Here is a 25,143-nt window from a genome sequence, read left to right as displayed (position 1 = left end):
AGGGAAAGCAAATAATATTTTAAGGTGGTATTGGACACTTCCATGTTGTGATGTAATGTTTATCGAAGTAAACAATAAAATGAAGTGTATTTATATGAGTAGTTTCTTTCCCAATATTGTCACCTAACAACGTAGCGCAGTGGGTTAGAGGGTTTAATATAAATCTGTAAGTCACGAGTTCGAATCCCGCTCAGGGTTTTACAATTTTTAGGGCTCCAAATTATTTAAAAAGCTACTTTTCGGTTAAATATTGTAAAATTTGAAAATTCTACACTGGTGCAAGTATTTCAATTATAGTGTACTTTTATCTACATTAATATCAACAGCTGTCCCATACCACCTTAAAACTGGCCATAACTTTCATTTTCATAATTTCATTTTCGTGGTAGAAAAACTTCATGATTATTAGTTTAATTTAGTGCTGGGAGGTTTTCCTGACTCCAGGTACCCTGATTTGTTTTATTATTTAAAGTTGACCGTAGGCCTATTACAAGTTGTAAAATAAATGCATAGGTATCAATGATGATTACACTCTTGGAGACTGAGCATGCTGATTGCATGGCAAATCAATTAACATGTATTACCAGCAACATTTATGGTACATGCGTACTTGTTTGTTTATGAGTTTTGAATATACTCTCTCTCTCTCTCTCTCTCTCTCTCTCTCTCTCTCTCTCTCTGTCCACTCCAATTTTTTTTTCAATATCTGAATTTGTTCAAAGCATATAATTGCTTAAATTTTGCTTCTTAGAGTAAAATACCATGAACAATTAGCATGATTAGAACATTAATTGATATATATATAGTATACATTAATAGAGAGAAAGTCAAAGGTAAAATTTGTTCAGGAAAGACAACTCTACAAACTCAGATAATCAAATTTTTCTATCTCTCATTAGCTTATTAATACATGTACCAGATATTGATCAAGAGTGCTGCGTGTTAACAACTGTTAATGTGTGTCTTTTGATTCGTTGGATTTTGATTGTGCTTTTTTGTCACCACATGACTTACCATTTCAGGACCCTACCCCTAAGGAGCCCAAGGTTTGTGACGATCGACCAATCATTTTACTCCCTCTCATATTCTCGTACTCTCATAACAATTGTACGCTGCACATTGTGCTTATTAATGATATTAATTTTACAAGGATTAAATGGTGCTATCATAAGTGGTGGATCCAAGAGGTTTTGTGAGCTTTAAGGGGTGAGATTGAGGGAAATTCATTTACTAAAGTCAACACTTACTTTTTATGGTTTCATTAATTTTTATGGGCATTAAATTTTAAGTCTTGTGGATAAAGAGCAGATTCAAGGGGTAGGGGGGAGGGAAGGGTGTGTCCAGCAGGTGCAGTACCTCCTAGAAATTTCAGGCCTTGGACCCCCTTTGGAAAACAACATTATTCCTTGGACACCCCCCCCCCCCCTACTTTAGAATCTGTGCATGGATTATGGGTTTTTTTTTTTTTAAAGAAATCTTCCAAGAATTCATGTGAACTTGTAGGCATCAAAGTAAATTGCTATTATATTGTACAAGTTTGTTGTACCTATATTACTTTGAATTTTTTGTTTTGCTCAGATCAGCAATGAAATCTTCATACAAAAAAAAATTAGTAATCAAGGATTTAATATGATGAAACCACAATCCCTGTATTAATCTGGAATTACCGATTTTCTATTGATAATAAAAGCATCTTAAGAATTTATATGCTATGTATACTGCAGAGTTATCATTTAAATGGTGATTTTTAATGGAGAATCAAATATTAATCTTCAGTGTTCATTCAATGATCATGAATGTGAATTTCATACTCCCAAAATATGGATCCACCCTTAAGATTTGCTTTTGCTGTCAGATTTTGTATCCTTATGTTGGTGGTTGGGAATAAATTAATGATTTTTTTTCCATCAGTTTACTTATGAAGCACTTACTCTAATTTAAAACCATTTAAATCAGATTAAATTATTGCATGCATGGTAAACTTGTTTCATTTCTCAACACATGTATTCTATTTCATACATGAAAGCTGACATTTTCCATTGATATATTAGTTATGAAATAATCATTTGTCATGGTTTAAGAAAGATGTAGGTCAAATTTTACTATTATGTAGATCAAAAGTGTTATAAAAAGTACGACAATGAATTCAGTGAAAGAGACTACCAAAGATGTTTAGTCAAGCGTATAGATTTTGTGACATTAATTAATATTGCATAATTTTGAAGTTGTAAAACATTAGTGCATGTTCCAGAGTTTGATCAAAATATGTGTACTTACAATACAAAGAATAACAATCTATGCTCCAGAAATCACTTTTTAAGAGCAAGAAAAAGTTCCCATCTCCATTCACTAGATATAGTCTTTAAATATACTCCATATTATTTGAAAAGACCAGATAAAAGTTGCTGAAGTTTGGCAAGAGAAATTCCGTGTACTTTGACACTGTTTTTGTGGCCAGCATTTGTGTGTATTGGCCATTTGAGGGTCAGGGCTAATGCTATGATTGTCTTTGGTTCACTGGAGGCCAGCATATAATTATGTGTGTATCATGGGCAGTATAATCAACACAGTGTGTGATAGAGAGCTTTAGGAATGGGGGCACCTGTCCAACAAATCACCCCTTGCGGCTTGTAATCACTGGATGGAGTAACTCTCCAATCATCTCGGCCAGTGTCTCTTCTAATCTCTTTTCTATCTCAGCTTGTTGATCTCGCTGATCTCGCTGATCTCGGAACCATTTGGTCAGTTACAGCTCTCTGTGTGCGTGGTATGTAATACTTCTGTTCTCAGTGGTTTTGGAACATGAATCTGAGTGTGTAGTAGTGTAGTACATTGTGTCACTCTGTGCCAACTCATTCTGATCAGAATCATTGCAAGTATAAACAGGTAAGTTTGATTCATTCAACATGACAATCATATGATTGTGTAGTAGTATAGGATGCTGGGGTACTAACATGTTTCAGTAAGCTTTTCCTATTAGTATTAATACAGTATAGTACCCCCCTCTCTCCCTCTCCCTCTCTCCATCTCTCTCTCTCACACACACAAACTGGTTTCATAGGATGTACAGTTGTACAAATGATAATATTTCATCATCGACAAAACTTACAGTATGGTACAAGTTTGTTCCATATGGTTGATATATGTACTGTTTACAAACAGGCCGACTTTATCATGGGCTCACACTGACCAAACAAATGTTGATTAAAAAGAGGTCAGTGGTCTTGATGAGGTCACATGCCTGCTGATATTGATTGACCTATTGCAACAGCATCAGCATGTGACCAAGTACAATTATCAAAACTTAGGATAGGTACTATATTATCTATACATATCAACTACAGGGCAGTATGATAAAATTTAATCAAAGGATAGGTAACTCATATCTGTAGATATCATTGACTACAAGGCCATAATCCTGATAAACTATTATGGGTCATGGTAAGATTATAGTTCATGTACTAACATTTGGATGGTCCGCATTCTTAAGATAACCAACATTTCAGATATTGTGTACCAATAGGTCTCTGTCCTATTTTTATCCCAACTTGTGGACATAGAGTGCTTGATAAATATACAATCAGAGCTGTGTGTGTAGTATAGGAATGTTCAACATATACCGAAACCAGGTGATTGACTCATCCGTTTAATAGTGTAAAATAATGTTAAACATTAGCTTACCTGTCAAATATAGAGAGCTCTCCTACAACTGTGATGTATGACATTCAAGGCGAAAATAGTTTTTCTTTATTGCAAGCAGGTCCCCCTTTTTAAGAGGACAGTAGCTATATTGAACTAAAGTTTTATCTAGAATATTTTTTTAAGCCACACCTGCCCAGGTGAGTTAAGGTGATATAAGGTGAATGTGAGTTTTTGCAGGTCTACTTTCTTAAAGGACAGGACACAGGAAATGCCAGGCTCTGATGATTTGGAATGTTGTCCATTTAATAGTTTTTACTTATCAAGGTGAATCAGATGTGTATGCGGTGTGAGATCGTTTTTTAGTGGACAGATTTTTTTTAACCACTGGCAGTTCCATATCCATACATTTATAGGGATGGTTTAGCCACCATTTTGACATACATGTATAAAAGGATTTTGAAGGTAAAGATTTAAGTCTTGATTTACATGTACTTCTTTATGGTAATACATTAGTTTATAGGAGCAAAATTTAAGTCAGTCATTGGTTTTTTCCCTAATGATGTCTATTGGTCGTGCATTTTGTGAAGATTTTAATCAATCTTTTGTCGGATATTCAGCATCGAATGTCATCATTTTGGCAAGAGAAATTGATAATTGAATGGCTAGCCAAGTATGGTCCATTAGAGAGAGAAAGAAATCTGGTAAAAGCCTCTCTAACAGACTTCTTTAAAGTAGCAGCGTATGACCCATATAACAAGCAGTGTAAAAGCAGCTCTGTTGTGTTTTTGTGATGAGTAAAAATTGCCCAAAGTTGTTGATCACAAACTATGATGGAGGCAGACAGAAAGTATCACATAGTGTAAGTACATCAATGGACTAAGTACTTATACTTGTAAATATAGTTTAAGGTCAGCTACTGCCAGTGAGCATAAACTGACAGCTTCTTTCGTTGAAATCATTATGTGCTGGCCATGTAATAAGCTGAGTAAGGACTACCCATTCTTTTCTGTGGCTTGTAGTTAAAACAAGTGTAAGGTTGTGATTAAACTAAGACGGGTGATTAAACACTTTGTGACATCATTTCAATATTTGAGGGGGGGGGGCATGTTTTTACTTCAAATATTTGCGGGGATGTAGTTTTAATGGATTTGCTTGTACAAACATACTGTATTGTCTGTTAGTTTTTATATATATAAGTTGTTTCAGTTGTCAGTTAGAAGAGTGTGGTTATTTACTTTAAATCCTCATTGGATATTGTGTATTGCAGTGTGTATTGCAGTGTCAGCAAACGCCAAACCCTTTTGTTGTATATAAGCTCAGGTTTTCCCACCCTGATTCATTTTAAGTACAGCTTCAGTGCTGCTATATTGTTAGGGTTAAACTATATCCTTGCCATAATATCACTGTCATAATCACATGTCCATTTTATAGAATTATTAGTATTATTTTGACACATTTTTTCCCCCCATCACGATCATCACGCTGTAAGGCTGGCAATCATATTTTGAGTAAGTGCTTATATATTGTAGCTGCCACGTGAAATTTTTTTTTTATTATGTAAGCTTGTCAGTTAAACATTATGTTAATTTGATAATAATGCAAAACATTAAAATCACGATCCTGATGGAATATTTGCTTTCAGATATATACAGTACTGTAACATTTAATTTTCAAATGTTTGTGGCAAATGAAATTGGAATCTGTTGAATTCTTTAATTCTTATTTTTAGTTGGTAAGTATTGCCTTATTGAGATCTATTCTTGCTTCATAGCAATAAGCAATAAATTTATCACACACTATTGCTGCAATTACTGGGTAATCAATTATACATGACTAGATTTTCAATTTGGGATATTGCATGTCCAAAATACTGTACATATATATTCACAGGATTGACATGATGAGTAACCAATATTTATGTTTTTCTTAGAAATGAGATAAACAAATTATTTATATAAGGTATCAAATCAATGTACATGTAGTACTGTGAAGGTTTATTCTTTAAACTATATTTAGATAATCATTAAGCAGTTTGTAACCTACCTGAGTTTTCAGTCTCTGAATCTGTTTAACCCAGTACACATTGTTTTACAGAATAAGTAAGTACATGTATCTTGAACCTTTTTTCAGGGAAGATATATATGTTAAGCTGTTAAAGGTTAAACCATATAGCCTGAGTTTCCGCTGTTAAAAATCAATATGTAACCTGAGTTTCCTCTGTTGCACTTTAACATGTTACCTGAGTTTCCTCTGTTGCACATGTGACCTGAGTTTCCTTTGTTGCATTTTAACCTGTAGCCTGCATTTCCTCTGTTGTAGTTTAACGTGAAGGAGATGGAGCGCGAGGGTGGCTACTATCGCCAGTGTCAGCAGCTGGCCGCAGCCGACGCAATGTCTCATCTGGAGCACATGTGTAAGCTGGACATCGACTCGGAGCCCCACGAAGTCCGTATGACAGGCATCATCTGTACTATTGGTTAGTATCTCTATATCACTATACACTGGGTCCTCTAAAATTGTGCGAACTGGACTCAGTGCTGGTAAGGTTATTGTAAGAATTTCTGTTTCTTTCACCTGGAGCTTAATAGCTGCAATAATGTAGCCCTCTCCAATTTTTTATATCTGATGTTTAAAAAAAAAATTGGGAGAGGGCTCCATTATGGAAGCTAGGAGCTTAAGTGTATTTAGCTGAATAGCAATTCGGGTTCAGTTTCCAACTTGAGAAATATTTTTGTAATGAGTTTAAAGACAATATCAGTATAATTATGTGTAAAAAAAAATCCATCAATTTTAAGTGGTTTTGTTTTTAGATTTTTTTTATCCTAATATTTGTTGAGTTATAAGAGCACTCAAGTTTACATTTGGAACTAAAATGAACTCGGAATGCAGATAATGCATAGATATGTTATTATAGCTTGATTTTAGTCATACATTGTATTATATTTAGGTCCGGCTTGCCGAGAAATTGACACGTTACAGAAGATGGTGATTGAAGGAATGAATGTTGCTCGCCTCAACTTCTCACATGGAACCCACGAGGTATTGCTTAATATCAGTAATCATTTCAGATATTTTTTTAATTTGGCTTTATTGCCGCTTGAATGAATAACCATGCCCTTGGGGGGGAAAAAATGGTCTTCATGTATTCTGATATTGCCAACCTATTACTGCTTTCAGAATAGATTTGCAATTTTTAGCTCACCTGAGCCAAAGGCTCAAGTGAGCTTTTCTGATCACAATTTGTCCGTTGTCTGTCGTCGTCGTCGTTGTCGTTGTTAACTTTTCACATTTTCATCTTCTTCTCAAGAACCACTGGGCAGATTTCAACCAAATTTGGCACAAAGCATTACTAGGTGAAGGGGATTCAAGTTTGTTCAAATGATGGGCCTTGCCCTCTTTAAAGGGGAGATAATTGAAAATTATTGAAAATTTGTTGGTATTTTTCAAAAATCTTCTTCTCAAAAACTATTTGGCCTAAAAAGCTAAAACTTGTGTGGAGGCATCCTCAGGTAGTGTAGATTCAAGTTTGTTCAAATCATGGTCCCCAGGGGTAGGGAGGGGCCACAATTGGGGGATCAAGTTTTACATAGGAATATAAAGAGAAAATCTTTAAAAATCTTCTTCTCAAAAACTATTGGGCCAGAAAAGCTAAAATTAAAATGGTAGCATCCACAGGTAGTGTAGATTCAAATTTGTTCAAATCATGGTCCCCGGGGGTAGGGTGGGGCCACAATTGGGGGATCATGTTTTACATAGGAATATATAGAGAAAATCTTTAAAAATCTTCTTCTCAAAAACTATTGGGCCAGAAAAGCTCAAATTAAAATGGTAGCATCCACAGGTAGTGTAGATTCAAATTTGTTCAAATCATGGTCCCCGGGGGAAGGGTGGGGCCACAATTCTGGGAACAAGTTTTACATAGGAATATATAGAGAAAATTTTTAAAAATCTTCTTCTCAAAAACTATTAGGCTATGAAAGCTCAAATTTGAGAGGAAGCATCCTCAGATAGTGTAGATACAAGTTTGTTCAAATCATGGTCCCCGGGGGTAGGGTGGGGCCACAATAGGGGGATCAATTTTTACATCGAATATAAAGAGAAAATCTTTAAAAATCTTCTTCTCAAAAACTATTGGGCCAGAAAAGCTCCAATTATAATGGAATCATCTTCAGGTAGTGTAGATTCAAGCTTGTTCAAATCATGGTCCCCGGGGGTAGGGTGGGGCCACAATTGGGGGATCATGTTTTACATAGGAATATATAGAGAAAATCTTTAAAAATCTTCTTCTCAAAAACAATTTGGCCAGAAAAGATCAAATTAAAAGGGAAGCATCCTCAGGTAGTGTAGATTCAAGTTTGTTCAAATCATAGTATCTGGGGGTAGGGTGGGGCCACAATGGGGGGATCATGTTTTACATAGGAATATATATTAAAAATCGTCTTCTCAAAAACTATTAGGCCAGGAAAGCTCAAATTTGAATGGAAGCATCCTCGGGTAGTGTAGATTCAAGTTTGTTCAAATCATGGTCCCCGGGGGTAGGGTGGGGCCACAATTGGGGGATCAAGTTTTACATACGAATATATAGAGATTATCTTCTTCTCAAAAACTATTAGGCCAGGAATGCTCAAATTTGAGTGGAAGCATCCTCAGATAGTGTAGATTCAAGTTTGTTCAAATCATGGTCTCCAGGGGTAGGGTGGGCCACAATTGGGGGATCAAGTTTTACATAGGAATATATAGAGAAAATCTTAAAAAATCTTCTTCTCAAAAACTATTTGACCAAGAAAGTTCAAATTGGCGGGTAACCATCTTCAGATAATGTAGATTCAAGTTTGTTCAAATCATGGTCCCTGAGGGTAGGGCGGGGCCACAATGGGGGATACATTTTTATACATAGAGAAAATCTCTAAAAAATCTTCTTCTCAAAACTATTTGGCCAGGAAAGCCGAAATCTGAGTGGAAGCATTTCCAAATCGTATATAGATTCAAGTTTGTTAAAATAATAGTCCAGTAGAATGGTGAGGCCACAGTGGGGAATGAATTTTTACATAGGAATATATAGAGAAAATCTTTAAAAATATTCTTTTTAAAGACCATTTGGCCAGAAAAGCTTTAACTTGTGTAGAGGCATCCTCGGGTAGTGTAAATTCAAAATCACAGTCCCTTGTGGTAGGGCGGGGCCGTGATGGCGGTTTGAATTTTTACATAGGAATATATAGAGAAAATCTTTAAAAATATTCTGGGAAAGTTTTTCGGTCCAAAACTCAGTACAAAGTGTGAAAGCACAGGTTATGCAGATATAAGTTTGATGAAACCATGATACCCTAGAGAAAAGTGGGGCCACAAAATGGGGGGGGGGGTATATAGGAATAGAGAAAAATCTTCTTACAGGTACAACAACAAAAGGGGCTTGGTATTTACCAAAAGAAAGAGGTGGATAAAAATTGGCAGATTTTCAATTTTTTTTTAGCAAGATCTACTGTACTTAGTTGCCAAGATATTTTGATCATGTAATGCTAATTTGCTCAGAATTAAGGCAATTGTTGCTCAGGTGAGCAATGTGGCCCCTGGGCCTCTTGTTTTAATATCAGAATTTTTTTTTCCTCAATTGTTGAACCTTGCTCGATGAAATGATAATGTCTGTTAATAAGATAAAGGACTTGACTTGAAGTATTCTGATAATTGTGTGTCAAGCTTAACACTGCTTTATGAATTTGTAGTACCACGAGGGGACCATCAAGAACATTCGTGAGGCGGTGAAGGGGTTCAGCTCGCCCCGTCCCCTAGCGATCGCCCTGGACACCAAGGGGCCAGAGATCAGGACCGGACTCCTGGAGGGGGTGGGTACAGATAAGATAATTTTATAGATAATAAAGATAAGATCATTTTATAGATAATTTAGATAAGATAAATAAGATAATTTTATAGATAATTCAGATAAGATAATTTAGATAAGATAATTTGATCTTTTGGTCCAGAATGAAAAACTGAGTTATTCCCCTTATAAAATAGGAATGAAATAAAATTGCAACATTTATTTGGGAGGGGGGGTTACATTTTCAAAGTTGGTTTGTTGAGAAAATTTAATACTTTGCATTGAATTAATCATGTAGGTTTTCTATTACCATAGCTGAAAAATAATTGTAATCAGAAGTTCTGATTTTTCAGTACAAAAGAAAGAAAGATAAAAAGGGGGCATGTGTAGGCTAAGTTTTAGACATAATACTAAGAATTGCATTGTCTCAAATGTATATTCTTTTCTTCTCTCTGTTCCTAAAATGATGAGTGATTTACGCATCGTAAGCGGTTTGAGAAACAAATTATGAAATACCTTTCTGACCATTCACAGGGAGCCTCAGCGGAACTAACACTGAACACGGGGGACAAGATCAAGATCACGACGGACGACAAGTTCAAGGAGAAGTGTAGCAAGGACACGCTGTGGGTCGACTACAAGAACATCACCAAGGTCATGTCCGTGGGCTCCAGGATGTTCATCGACGACGGACTTATCTCCGTCATCGTCAAGGAAATGGGTCAGTTTTTGGGTCGACATCATAGAAAAATTGTGAAGTGTTACATGTATGCGATCATTGTTACATGAAATTAAAGGCCATCAATTGTAAGATTACTGTGAAATTATTACACTTGGTGGCTCGATTTTCTTGGGATTTCAAAGCAACTCCTCACTTTTGATTTGAATTCACTAAAATTAAGAAATAGTATTTTCTATAGTGACATTGTATTAACAAGTGAATCCATGATTAATGTCCATATGAAGTTAAGATTTAAACAAATCACCAAAAATTGAGCCCCACAGATTTAAATGTATTAAAGTATATTATGGATTGTTTTAAAGAACAGTAGTCAGTGTGATATATATATAAGTCTATAACAATGATGTGCCAACTAACTAAACTGTGTGTGATTTTCATGTTATAAGAGATAGATTGTGAATTTTTTATTGTTTTAAGAGGGCTCAATGGATGTGGTTAATTTTAGACTATTTAAATCTCCTAAAAAGAAGAGCTCTATATAAAGATACAGGAAACTGATATATTTTAAAGCTAAAACTCTGGATTTTTTCTCTATTGAATGTTAGTATACGGACAAAAATACATGTATTATATGTTAAAGTTAAAAGCAGATCTGATGGTTAATTTGTTCACCACCTGACCTCCTTTAATACATTGTAGGTGCTGACTATATTAACTGTGTGGTGGAGAATGGGGGCGACCTGGGCAGTAAGAAGGGCTGTAACCTCCCCGGGATAGCCGTTGACCTCCCCGCCGTCTCAACCAAGGACAAGGAGGACCTATTGTTTGGTGTCTCTCAGGGGGTAAGTCTGAGGGAGGGAGGGGAAGAGTACTTGATAGGAAGAGAGGGTTAAAGACATTGTAATTGGGAGGGGGAGGACCTACTGTGTGGTGTATCTCAGGGGGATAAGTCTGGCGGAGTGGAGAGGTTTAAGGAAGAATGGAGAAGAGTATTTGATAGGAAGAGAGGAATAAAGACTGTGATTGGAAGGGGGGACCTAGTGTTTGGTGAGTCCAGAGAGATGTTAAAGGGGTTATTTGATAGGGAGAGGGATAAAGACACTGTAATTGAGATGGGGGAGGACCTACTGTTGTATGTATCTCATGGGGTGAGTTTTTATGATAGGTTCAGGAAATGGGGAGGAGATAGATAATCTGTTTGCATGTTGTGAATGGGGGAAGGGAGGGATGAAGACTATTATGGGGGGGGGGGGGGTGTTTGAGGGGATAAGTCAGATGAAAAAGGTACAGTGGTAGGGTTTAAGGCATTTTGTTTGGTTCTGGTATTTGGAATATGCTTTCAAATAATCTAGATGTATCTGATTATAACATGTACATGTATTTGTTAATGATAAGTTGTTTATTGCAACAAACTACCTTATATGACTAAGTTTTATGGGCTAAAGTTATTTGACATAAATTTAGGTCTAAAGGGAAATAATTCATACAAGCAATTCTTGTTTACAGAGAACGTGTAACTTACATGAATTATTTGAAGAAGACCAAAAACTAACTCAAAGCAATAAATTTATGATAGAGAATGTGTTGAAAAAGGGGCCAAAACTTTTCTTTTGTAGTATATGTATTGTACAATGTATGTTGAGATTTTTTTCAGGATTTCCATTCAATGTTTGACCTTATTGTAGGTGGACATGATTTTTGCGTCCTTCATCAGAAGTGGTCAGCACATCAAAGACATCAGGTCTATCTTAGGAGAGAAAGGAAAGAACATCAAGATCATTGCCAAGATAGAGAACCATGAAGGAGTCAAACGGTACAGGGGGATCATTGTAGAGTTATAGCTGGCTAATAACGGGAACTGAATGGTTTTGAGATGGTCCCTTGTTTATATTTAATATAACACTAAGTTGACTGTCTGATAAAAATTGAAGAGCATTAAAGAGTCCATTGCATTGCATTGCATGACTGACAGACAGAAACGAATTATCATGAGAAAGTCCGCTGTTTACGTTTACATGAATAATGAATGGTTTTGAGAATGTCCCCAGCATATATTGTATATATTAGATGACCTTTGGTCAGATACGATAGGGTCCTCTGTAAACACTTCTTTGTATAATGGTATGTACTTCAGTCCAAAAAGAATTAATGTTTAGATTTTCAGGTCAGAAAGTTAAAAATATAATTTGGGTTGCATTATATTTTAATGTATAACTGAATTTTCATACTTCTGAACTGAAAATGAAAAAAGAAATTGAATTATTCCATTTTTGAATAAAATCAATCTATGTAGCAGCCTGTGATTTGATCTGATGCAGTGATAACTGAAAACAAAGTTTAAGAGGGCTGTATTTCTTCTTTATATAAAGAGTTCTGTATAAAAATGAATGAACATTTTAATTTTATAATACTGAAAAAGGTGTATGGTCAAAAATATTGTAGTTACTAGTTAAAAGTATGTTTATTTGACAGGTAATTTGTTAGCTATCCAATCACTGATTGAATTAGCTTGATAATGTTGACTATTGTTACAGATTTGACGAGATCCTGCAGGAGTCGGATGGTATCATGGTGGCCAGAGGTGACCTTGGCATTGAGATTCCCCCAGAGAAGGTGTTCCTGGCCCAGAAGATGATGATTGGTCGATGTAACAGGGCAGGGAAACCCGTCATCTGTGCCACACAGGTTAGTACAGTACAGGATACATGTATATGTAGGTCAGTCCAAAAGTGGTGTCATTGTTCCATTATTTGTGCCACAAATCCAAAATTGGAACTAACGTCACAGCATGAAATGTTAATTATTTGGTTTTGAGATCAGATTTGACAAAATCTGTTTTGGGGAGAGAAAGAATTATTTTTTATTATGAACTGAATACATGTACAAGGAATTTAATTCTTGTTGACTACTTTCTGTTTTTGCTGTGTCATTGATATGAAATTATCTTTGTTATTGGTAACAAACATTTTTATAAAGAAATGAGAAAATTGAAAGCTTTGTTGCTTGGTATCAAATATTTACACAAAAAAGCAAGAACATTCAACAACAATTTATTGATGACATTCTGCCTTTTGCTATGTACAGATGTTGGAGTCGATGGTGAAGAAGCCCCGCCCCACGAGGGCAGAGTCCAGCGATGTGGCCAATGCCGTGTTAGACGGGGCCGACTGTGTCATGTTGTCAGGGGAAACTGCCAAGGGAGACTACCCACTGGAGTCAGTCAAAATGATGCAGAAGGTCAGTCATAATATATCTGTCAGTCATAGGTCCCTGCAGCTTAAGGAATTTAATGTTTCTGCCTATATTACTGTATTTGGTATAACTTTAGACAGTTTACTTTTTGCTTTTTAAAACTGCTAAGAATTTTATTCCTTATGGTTTAACATTATTTGTACAATATTTTAATATAATTTCAAGCAGATTAAGGAATTTTGCATTCATATGATATTATGTTTTACAATAAAAATGTGTAGCCAATCAAATAAGGTTTTAAACCAGAATTCAACTATCAAAGATCACAGGTAAAGAAGATGATCTACTTATGTTTCAAAGAAGTGTACTTAGGCTTGTAAACCAATTGCTTATGTATTTGGTTTGTTCTATAGATTTGCCGGGAAGCTGAGTCCGCAGTCTTCCACCACCAGCTGTTTGAGGAACTCCGTAAGGAGACCCCCACCCCCACAGACGCCACCCATACCGTCGCCATAGCAGCAGTGGAGGCCTCGTTCAAGTGTATGGCTGCCGCCATCATTGTTATCACCACCTCAGGAAGGTAATGTACTTAAAACAGTGGGACCAAGTTTTTAATGTTTTCCTTTGCTGTCTGATAGTTTTTGGCTTAAAAAAGCATTCCTTAAATTTTCAGATAGATTAAATCAGGAACTTGTTGAATATCTAGCCTCCTCAAATTCAAAGCAGAGATTTTTGGCTTTGAATTCAGTATAGGATTACTGAAGAATCATTTTTGTTCATGGAGGTCAATGTTCGTGGTTGGCCAAAATTTTTTCTGGTTCATGGGGATGTAGTTAATTTGGTAGTGTAAACAGGATATTTTTAACAAACATTAAACAAATGATTGTGTATCGGTGCGTGGGGATGTAAATTTGTGGGCAAAGGTTACCCACGAAAGCCATGAACATTGGTCCACCACGATGATTCCACAGTATTTATGATGAAAATACTCAATTGATATAAAAAAAATTCATTTTACTATTGTGTAAGTAGATGAATGCCAGAACTGTTGTAAAATCATCATTTCTATATATACAGGACTATGGGGTTTTTTTCAATCGTATAGAGAATATTGTACATTTTGTAATAAAAAAAAGATGCAGATTAAAAAATTTTGAAATAATTAATATGGATACAGTAAAACACGGTTATAGCGAACACGCTTATAATGAATTGACGCCTACAGCGAAGTGAATTTCATTCCCCAAGTCTCTATTTCATGTTGTAAACTTGACGGATATAACGAATTACGCTTATAACGAAGTTAAATTGGCCGTCCCTGGGACTTCGTTATAAGCGTGTTTTACTGTATAAGGATATGATGCTTATACATGTATTTAATGGTGATTTTTCTGTCATTAGGTCGGCCCATCTGATCTCAGCGTACAGGCCCCGCTGTCCGATCCTGGCCATCACAAGGATAGAACAGACAGCTCGCCAGTGTCATCTCTTCAGGGGCATCTTCCCTATCCACTATGTGGGTAAGTAACTGGGGGGGGGGGGGGGGGGGGAGTAGGCTTTAGTTATACATGTATATTTGTCTATGTTGTATATCAGGGGCTGGGGATAGTCTATATACTTATGTTTGTTCAGTGTCAAAACCGTGATAGCCAGTGTAATTGTATGATTGTCTAGTTTCATATTCACTGTCCCTTAGAGCAATGAGAGTCTTTTGACTTTGTGTACTTATTCCAGTGTGGTGTGAGATTGAAACAACCCATTTTACATGTATCTTTAATTACCTCTTACTTATTCTAAATAAAGTATACAGAATATACAGCTATTTTGTATGCATATTTTGATACCTGGAGATTTTACAACAAAGATATTACCCCCCCCCCCCCCCCCCCAAAAAAAAAAAAACAAAACAAAAAAACAAAAACAAAAACAAAACAAAAAAACAGAAAGGTACATGACTTCATTACAAAGATACAGGTCAAATGCTGAAGTCTCCATACACTTCAAAGTATGCTTTGAATTGTTAAGTTTCATCATGCAATTTAATGAATGGTTGTATCATCCTTTGCACTTTATATGCTCAAGGGCATGCTGGGCTAAGCAGATATACTTTGCAATTTTTATTATCCCAATATGCTTTGTAGTGTGTAGGTATCTATATGTGTAACTTTCTATGCTCGACTTTTATCCAATCATGTCATGCACTAAATGTATCCCATCATGCTTCCCACTGTATGTATCCCATCATCCTTTCCACTGTATATATCCCATAATGCTTTGGTCTGAATGCACCCCATCATGCCTTGTGCTGTATGCATATATAAATATCCTTTCATGCTTTGCTCTGTATGTATCCCATCATGCTTTGCTCTTTATGTATTCCTTCATGCTTTGCTCTATATGTATCCCATCATGCTTTGCTCTTTATGTATCCCATCATGCTTTGCAATATACACAGAGCCTCGCGTTGAGTTTTGGACCGAGGACATGGACAAGCGGATTTACAAGGCCATAGCCTTTGGGAAGGACCGAAACTTCATAAAGAATGGGGATTTCATGATCATAGTGACTGGCTGGAAATCTGGGTCAGGCTACACCAACACCCTGAGGATCATCAATGCCCCCGAGACGGATGAGGGGCCTATACTGGGGGTACCCATCATCAAAGATTACAATGACTAAAAATAGAAACTGTCAGGGGCCATATTGGGGGTACCCTTGTTAAAGGTTACAATGAATTATTATAGAAACCTTTGAGAGACTTCTATAATTGTTAGGTGAAAGCTGTAGATTGTTGAAAAGTTTAGGTAAAATCTATGGATTGTTGAGGAAAGCCTCTGATATGATCATCTGAACTTCAATACCATAGAATATTTTTTCTGTTAATTTGTTTTAGTTCCTAGCTATTTATGGAGATATAATTTGTTTGTTGAATATACCTCATTGTCATGGTTATTTGTGTTGTTGCTCTTTAATAAAGATGTTGAATCTTGCCCAGTCAGAATTACACAGTACATGCTCATATCTGGAGATCATAGAAGTGGGATTTTGGTCAGTTATTCAGGCAGTCAAATGTACAGTTCATGAGTTGTCCAGAATAGTTAATTTGATGAGGTGGGCTGACTGTTATTGTTAACTAACTACCTGTGTTGAATCACTGATTGTCTTTCTCATTTACCAGTTCTAACAGATACTGCATGTGTATTTACATTTCCTGAACCTGCACAATTTTTTACCAACTTCTCCTCAATTAAATAAAATTTGTTGCAAATTGGTTGTCCGGTGTTAACAACATGGGACACATATTGCTTAAATCTGTGGTTACGTAGTGTTCCATTCAAACCAGACCTAACAGTTTGACTTAAAATTGGTTTAATTAGTGCAATTTAGTCAGTTAAACTATATTGAAAGTGTTTGGGCTTTGAAAGTGTTTGGGCTAAATCTTGACCAATCAAAATTTTTTTTTTTTTTAAGGTATTCAATGTATAATGAAGGGATTTTGAACAATTTTGAATAATTCTAAACTAATTAAATATGTATAGCTAGATAGCAATGAAAGTGAAATGAACCAAATTCACATGACTGACAACATATAAGAAGCTGGTCATCTGCACCTGAAAATTTTTTGATGAGTTATCTCCCCTAAATGAAAAAAGAAAATTTTAATTTTGTCAAAATATCTGCAGTAAATGATTCCTTTTATTTCATATTTTGATAAAGAGAAAATTTATGGATGTATTAACCAAATAACTTCGTTATCCTGAACGAGATTGGACTGTTTAAAACGTCGAGATTTCCCAGTATTTGAGGAAAAAAACTTTAAAAAATAATTGGTTGAGACTTGCAAATCTTTTCGACATGTCTAGTGAGTACTGTATTTGAGATGTCAGAGTGCGAAGTTTTACTGTATTTTTTTTTACCTTAGTTTGTGTTCCATAGATATCTAGACAAAGAACTTACTCATGTTGAGTTACAATATCTTATGACTTCCAACTATGCAAATACATTGCAATTGCTTTTTCACATTTTTTCTGTTTTTATTTTTTTGCATGGTTCCAAGTTTGAATACCTCAAAATGTTCTGTTATGAACTCTGGTTATTAAGCAGTATTTAGTTTAATGAAAAATGCACTTTAATTAAATTATTATTTTTTCGATATTTTATGTGGGTATTTTGGAATTGTTGATGGGATGTTTGAAATTATTGATGAACACTTTTAATTAGTTATTCTAACCAAATATGTTGATTACATTTCTTAATTAATAGCTTTCGATGATAAAAGAATACAATTTCTATGATTCTAATTTGTCTATATACTTTCTGAGCTATTTTCCATAAAAGTTAAAGATTTTCTAAGTCTTCTAAGAATAAAGATTCTTGTATGTATAGCTTTAAGTTTAACAACTGTTGCACTGAAGCTTAGTTGACCATAGCTTGATTACATGATATAACCTCGTCTTTCAGACTCTGTCATGAGCGAGTGGACCGTCGATGTTGACAGGAGGATCTACAAAGGAATCCAAAGTGGTATGGATCGTGGATTTATCCAGAAGGGAGATCCGGTCATCATCATCACAGGCTGGAAGCCCGGATCCGGATCCACAAACACCATGCGGATCATCAACGCTGTGGATGTGGCTAACAAAGACCTACTGGCCCCCATCACAGGTAACCCATCATTTTGGTTATGTTGTTACTGTTGCAATTATTAGATTTAAAGTTAAATCCTTCTGTATGCCATTAAAGCGCATACAGCCGGTCCTTATCCCCTTATCTTTTTGCAGTGTAGAAGCAGATTTTATGCAATTCCATTCATCTGATTAAAAAAATGCCAAATTTCAGAAAGGGAAAAACTTGATCTTTTTGGAAAATTAATTTCAACTGAAAAACTTATTTTCTTCTCTTTTTAAATCTCAACATTATAATCAAAATTCTTGCCTTTTGCATTTGAGTTTGAAAGTTTTGGCTGGCAAAACTAATTAAAAAAGATTATTTTTCCCTTCCATGTGCATATTCAACATTGAAAATATGAGAAATAAAAAATACTATATACAGGGAAATATTTGCCCCCATTTTTTATTTTGCCCCTTTAGCTCTCACTGTCAGCGAATTTAAGAAACTTACTTTGCTTGTGTAAAGAGGACATTGTAATACATTTCTATTGGTAAACTATTGGGTTTAATCTCTCCCCTTCACTGTAAATATTTTGTCAATTTAATTTTTAATTTTTTTTTGTTATTGTAGGAATAACCAGTGTGCCAAGTTTCCACAAGATAGAGAGTGATTTGTCTAATAAATCTTCTGAAACATCCCTCCCTGATAGCACCAAGGGCTCAAAGGACGATGTCAAGTTCTTTTGAGGAAACGTACTGACGCAAACAATTAACTGTGGCTCAAAGTCACACATAGTCAAAGGGCAGACAACTTGGGGAAAATTACGGAATTTTATGTTGAAGAGCCCGATGAACAACTGTTTTAGTGAATACTTTTTTCACAGATTTTGTTTCTAGTGCTGACATATGTACAGACAGAATTTTTTTTACATGTTTGTGTGAGGAACTTTTGTTTTTATATATATAATAATGTTATCTCTGATAAGGTATTTGTTTTTGCAGAAATATTAAGATATTTACATTATTTTATGAATAGAGATAAATTTGTCCCTACCAACTATTTTTTTGTGTGTGTGTGTTGCAAAATTTAAAGTCAATATTTAATCCTTTTGCATTAATGCTTTCTTGTACATTTTAAAGTATAACAGATGTGCTGAATTTATTCATTATTGAATGATTTGAAACATCATGTTATTGAGTCACTGAAATTGTTTTGTTATTGAAATTAAAAGTGCTAATCTGTTTTTCTTCAGTTTAATTACAAGGGGATATGTTGGACCCTATAATTGTAGACTTTAAGGATGTGAATCTCATCTTATTGGGAGTAGAAAATACTGTATTAATATGTAATTAATGCTGGTATTAATTAGAAGCGGTATTAAAGATTATCTTTTAGACCTCCCTAGCTTTTATGCTGTGGTTTCATCAGTGTTTGCGGGCATCAGTTTTTATGGTATTTTTTTAACGAAATCGCATACATAAGGTCGCTTAAATTTGTGGTCATTAACCTATCAATTCAGTATGTCATAGGAAACTGCAATCAATGAGAATTTAAGTTTGTAGATCAACTGAACAACGAAATATATAAAATTGGTATTCAGTGAATATTGATGAAATCACAAAAGTGAATAACGCATAACTAAGTATAAGTAAATTATAGGCAAATTGTGTGCACGTAAATGGTGGTTTTTGTTTGCTGAAATAGTCAAAATTGGCCAAGTAACTTGTGATGATAGCATTATATTATAAAGACCACAATTAAAGTTAATGGCTGTGTTGCGTTCCAGATTAGGTTTAGCTGAAAAATTGCATGGTATTTGTAACATGTGTAACGTGATACTTTATTTAAAGTAGATACAGGGTTTGGTCGTTGTACAAGCATGGATTGCAGAATTTGAAAAATGATGAAAATATCGAAATCAATACATTAAAAAATGATTTGGCAGCTAATTTTTTATCCTGAACGTTTCTAACGATAAAAAGTTGCTGATTTTTTCAAACTTCAATTTATAATGTTGGACAGATATCTTTAAAAATTCTCTTTGCTAGGCATGGAAAAGGAGTTTTACTCATATTTGCAGGGCAAATTTTTTAATATTGACTTGTTCTTGGTGAAAAAAGCTGGTTTTCTGTTCATTCTAACTTTTTCCTTTTTACTTTTTAAAAATTCTGTTGGTGCCCCATTACTTGCTTTCTTTATTTTGTTTTGTTGAAATGTCATGTTTGACGATGTTGGGCATAAAATAAAATCTTTAACAGTTGTCAGACTTTATTTGTCTATTTTTATATTAAAATTTAAGGTCAGAAGACACGTTTCACAATTTTAAATAACTTTTTCCAGGATTTTGTCATTGATTTACTTCTACTTTGACAAAGTTTCAAAGAATTAGCCTAGGGTGCATTACCAGGCATTTGTGCAAGATATTATATAGAATATGCCATTTTCTATATAATCATATTGAAAATACACTTGAATTTGCATATATGTAAATCTTGAATTGGGTCGGTCGTCGTTAATCAATGTTAATAGATTACGAACTGACCGGTTAGTCCCGCGATAAAGAAATCACCAATTGTGCATGTATTCAATCTGTAGTAAGAAGGAAGTCGTTATACCTTTCAATGTCCAAAACAGTCTTCAGTGGTAAAGGTTATTTGTCTTAATATATTGTGTAAATAAAGCAAACTGGTCGGTACAGTGTAACATGCGATTTTGCTTTTTTTTTTTTAAAAGAAATGATGTAATACTGTTTAAAGGATTACTTTCGCCCCGTGTAACTTTCGCCCTTCTTCTCTTGAAAACTGTTTCTCCCCGCGGTTTTGATATCGCCCAGACTGACTGTTATGTGGTGTTTAAAGAGAGATAATCTGTGCCATTGCAATTCGCGTAGTCTTAAATTTGCTAGTTGATAATGCGGACGAAAGGAGCGAAAAGAAAACGGGGGCGAATATTTCCCTGTATACAGTATCATTATCTTTTTGTTTAATATTATTTTCCAGAACTATTTGGAGCATGTTAGGCAAACATGGCTCAAATCAGTAATGAGTTTTAACTTTGTAAAAAAAATACAAACTGAAGAAATTTATACAGAAAAATGAGTAATACGATTAAACTACCATTTATTAAATGGACTTGGACAGGATTTGACTTTGATTTTTCAAATTTTATTTTTCCATTTTTAATGTTTTTACTGATAAATATAGAAGTTCATAATGCTCTCAGACTGTCAAAATTTGTAACTCAAATATCAAGTTATAAGCAAGATACAGAGTTTATAATTCTTTGTTATGTAAACAAAGCTGGAATATTGTCATTTTTTACATATTCGTTGTATTGGTATAAATTTAAATGTAACTTTCTTTTGTTGATAATAGTATTTAAGAAGATATTAAATTAGTTTAAATTGTTTTTTACATGTCATTTTGTCTAAGAAATGGTAATACTCTTCATTACATTTTTTGTAAACAACTATAAGACTCGAGTTTTGTTTACATACCTCTGTATTTCGCTTGTAACTTGACTTAAACTTTTAATATTTTGGTCAATCAATTAAAATGCACCAATAAACCATTTTATACATGAAAAATAAAAATAAAATTTTTGATCTCAAATCGTGTCCAAGTCCCTTTAAGATTTCTTCTCCATTATAATTTTTGCAGTATATATTACATCTATACTACTATATTAAAATAATAGACTCGAATTTTTAGTCTTTAATACCGAGAAATCGGAAGAATACTGTCTTTTGTTTTATATATTTTAAACATCATTGGTACTTGAAGTTTACCAATTTGTTTTTATTTTTTCTCATTTAAGCTTCGCTTATTAATAATCAGCGAAAATTCCTCAAAAAATCCCGGAAATCACCTGAATTGTTTGGATTTTACAATCTTGCGCTTGCGCAATACATTCACGCTAACGGGATCTTTAGTTTGTTTCCATAATATCACATCTGCATGAATAAACTCAGAAATGATAATATACAGATACGGGTAAATTTTCATTGGACTTTTGCTATATATTCTGTTCATATATATTTATTTTAATGATTTCTTAAGAGAGAAAGTATAAAATAACAAATATACATTTCAACTAAGTTCTTATACTTTTGTCTTCGTGATGACAAAAATAGTTGATTACATGCAAAAAAGTAACATTATATTTGTTATAGTCTGTCCCAAGATATTTTTGCCGCATATTTTCTTAAATTATTCAATATTTATAAATACCTCTTGGTTCAGACGATGTTCATTCAATAGTATGAAAAAATCCCAAGAGTTCCCCTTTGAAACGCCCCCTCTAGCTTGTCGGGTATCAGTACACGGCTAAAAATAAAAAGTCTACGAGGTTTTTCCATTGCCAAGGAGATGAAGACGCCCGGATGATAACGTTGAAAAATTGCGCGAGGTGTCCCGAGTATTTCCGAATGGAGAAAAGATGTCAACATTCCCCATTATAAATCTCCGTAGGAAATCTGTTTTCGTTCCTGTGAATTTTTACGAGGGAAAAATGATAATGTGTGAATGAAGTTATCTTGGGAATTTTCCCTTTCATCGATTTTAATTGCACTTCAGTCACAGGTATGTGTATTTTTATTAAAAACCGTTCAAATATGCAGCATAAATATCTTGGGACAGACTATAGGAGAGTGAAGATAGAATATGTTTTATCGTAAAAATGAATAATGTCCTACGGACCCAGTTTTACAAAGAAAATACGTGCACGTTGGTGAAAAGGTGTTGAATTCTTCCATTCTCTGGATTAAAATTTTTAGTTAAAAGGTATTTGCAGTCTCAAAAAGGTTTGTTGTGATGAATTTGACTATCATTTTCAAGGCAACTTCATTAATTTTCTCCAAAATCGTTCCGGCCGGAGCGATTCTGCAATTTTCTGCTACATTACGATATAAGGGATGCATTCTAACTAGCTGTGGTGAGGGCCTTTCCCGAGACACAGTTAGATTATTCAAATTAAGGAAAGTCACTGGTGTTAAGCCGATATGCGTACCATTTGGTACGCATATCATAAGATGGCGACAACCTCTGCATATCATCGGGATTTTCATTCACGAAGAAATATCAATTAATATGCAGTTTTGGATTATTTTATCGGTTGCTACACGAGAAGACTCACTAGCCCTTCAAACACTGATGTTTTACCCGCTGAAATACGATCTGAATAAATAAAAAGAGTTGTGTAAACTTAGGAACCTGCAGAGGTCGTCGCCATCTTATGATATGCGTACCAAATGGTACGCATATCGGCTTAACACCAGTGAAAGTGTAGTGAAACTAATAGCATTATTGTAGGCCTATAGCTTTGTTATGTAAATGTCAATAATGAGGTGTGTCGATGTACCTATTTCGTAAATGTCCGATATGCAATGTCAACCCGTGCACGCACGGGTCAAAGTCTAGTTCATTTTAATGTTTAAATGCAGATCCTAAACGACCTCCTTTACTATTTCTAAATAGACGTTTTCAACTCACATGGGCTTAAAGCCCAAGTGAGCTTTCCTGATCTCTTGTTGTCCAGCATCCGTTTGTCTGTCCGTCTCCCTGTCCTTTTGTAACCTTTTTTTACATCTTTGCATTCTTCTCATGAAACCAGCTTTCAATTTCAAGAAAACTTGGCCCAAAGCATGACTGAGTAAAGGAGATTCAAGTTTGTGAAAACGAAGGGGGTTCTTTCAAGGGGGAGATGATTAGATGTTCTTGAAAATTTGTTGGAATTTTCCAAAGCTAAATGAAAATGTTAATCTATAGCTTTGATTGATATACTATGCATAGAACTTTTTCAAATTGATAGAAAAAATTACTCTTTTCGTTGAAGAATTTAATGTCAATAAAACGTCATTTTAATAAATGTCTACAAATAATATAGTTACATTTATATGTATATATTTCCTTCTTCTTTTTTTTATAGTGAAATAGATTTATAAAAATCCCTATGACTTTAACAACGTGCATTAATTGTGCATAAAATTGCATTTTCTATAACATAGTTTCCTTGGTGTGGTATTGAATTTTCTTCAATTTACCAGTGCCATTTCAGCCACAAAGAGATTGTCTACAGTGTCCAGACATAAGCCTCATGCACATTGTAAATCACAATAATCAATTAAGCGGACACACTGTCTATCATGATTTATTATATAAAAAACGATTGTTGTTTCAATCTACTGTGAGAATTCGACTTTTGTTGTCTGTAGTGATAAAAGGTTGAAATGACGCATCGGAAGTAGATGAAAGACCTGAATATTTAAAATGAAACATTCTATCTTCTCTAACAACTAATACTGGGTCTGCAGTGTGATCAGCAACACAAATATCCTAATTCCTGCTCTCATTTTTATATTTGATTGAAAAATCAGGGGAAAATAGAGATTCACTTGAGTTTCTGGAATACATTGTGTCGCTTTGAATGCAGAGTACCGCGCAACCATTGATTCTGTGTTATCATGTTTTACCATCATAACCAAGATGTCATCAAACAATGTATAGCAGATATTGATTGGAATGAACTCCATTAATCGTATCTTTTTGCTTATCTTTGTATTCTGGACCATGTTAACATACCTATCACTGGGAACAGTGCAAATTAAATGTCCTATCTTTGTCACTGTTATGTCTGACGGTCTCTTCCCTGATTTGGTTTGGATTGATGTCAATAGCTTTCCTTGGAGATTGAAGAGTCTTATAATACTATCGTCGCCACTTGTCATGCCATAGTGATGGATTTCCGATCTTCCATCACTATGGCATGACACATTGCGTAATTATCCCTTACAGACCTCGGACTTTGTGTCTATTTCGGTGATAATCCTTGGCTCAACATAGAACACCCTGTCTGAAGTTGAGGTAACAGGACCTGTGGAATCTGCTCTCTTTCCACATTTTCCTGATTCAAACGACAGCAAACCAAACTGTTGATAGAGTTTTTCTATGGTTATATCATGAGCTGAGGATCTTGGAGGAGATATTTTGAGTAAAGTTGGCAATGGTTTGAATTCATCATTTTCAGATTTGTATGTAGAGGTGCAGTATACATTATTGGAGTTTTGCAAATCCTCAAGACCAAAAGTGAATTCCGTGACTTAAGAAATTTTATGTGAGATTTTATCTTCTTGTCTTCTTAGTAGGAGAGTCTTAATGTGTTTAGAATCAAACTCACCAAGGTAAGTTCTAAGTAACCGGATAAT

The 25,143-nt window shown here is 34.8% G+C and overlaps 1 protein-coding gene across 17 annotated transcripts in view; it reads left to right on the top strand.

The window, feature by feature from the left end:
- The window catches only part of LOC105335442 (pyruvate kinase PKM), a 26,605-nt gene extending 6,403 nt beyond the window's left edge, over window positions 1–20,202 (top strand). For 6 of the 17 annotated variants that reach the window (XM_034465179.2, XM_034465177.2, XM_034465185.2 and 3 more), the window contains 13 exons: window positions 1,023–1,046; window positions 5,962–6,118; window positions 6,590–6,681; window positions 9,363–9,482; window positions 9,992–10,178; window positions 10,839–10,981; window positions 11,825–11,952; window positions 12,674–12,824; window positions 13,224–13,376; window positions 13,745–13,911; window positions 14,733–14,851; window positions 17,793–17,996; window positions 18,573–20,202. In XM_034465179.2, the coding sequence (XP_034321070.2) occupies window positions 1,023–1,046; window positions 5,962–6,118; window positions 6,590–6,681; window positions 9,363–9,482; window positions 9,992–10,178; window positions 10,839–10,981; window positions 11,825–11,952; window positions 12,674–12,824; window positions 13,224–13,376; window positions 13,745–13,911; window positions 14,733–14,851; window positions 17,793–17,996; window positions 18,573–18,688 (1,761 nt within the window). In that variant the 3' untranslated portion in view covers window positions 18,689–20,202. Of the gene's footprint in view, window positions 1–1,022; window positions 1,047–2,862; window positions 2,887–3,590; window positions 3,630–4,417; window positions 4,502–5,353; window positions 5,375–5,961; window positions 6,119–6,589; window positions 6,682–9,362; window positions 9,483–9,991; window positions 10,179–10,838; window positions 10,982–11,824; window positions 11,953–12,673; window positions 12,825–13,223; window positions 13,377–13,744; window positions 13,912–14,732; window positions 14,852–15,786; window positions 16,322–17,792; window positions 17,997–18,572 lie in introns of those variants that run through there. The other 11 variants (XM_034465180.2, XM_034465178.2, XM_034465189.2 and 8 more) reach the window with 6 other exon arrangements.
- The last annotated feature ends 4,941 nt before the right edge of the window (window positions 20,203–25,143 follow it).

The sequence above is a fragment of the Magallana gigas genome, chromosome 1 (assembly GCF_963853765.1).
Source record: "Magallana gigas chromosome 1, xbMagGiga1.1, whole genome shotgun sequence".
In the NCBI taxonomy this organism is placed as follows: Eukaryota; Metazoa; Mollusca; class Bivalvia; order Ostreida; family Ostreidae; genus Magallana; species Magallana gigas.
The sequence above is the reverse complement of the archived record's forward strand: the minus strand, read 5'-3'. Positions and strand labels throughout refer to the sequence as shown.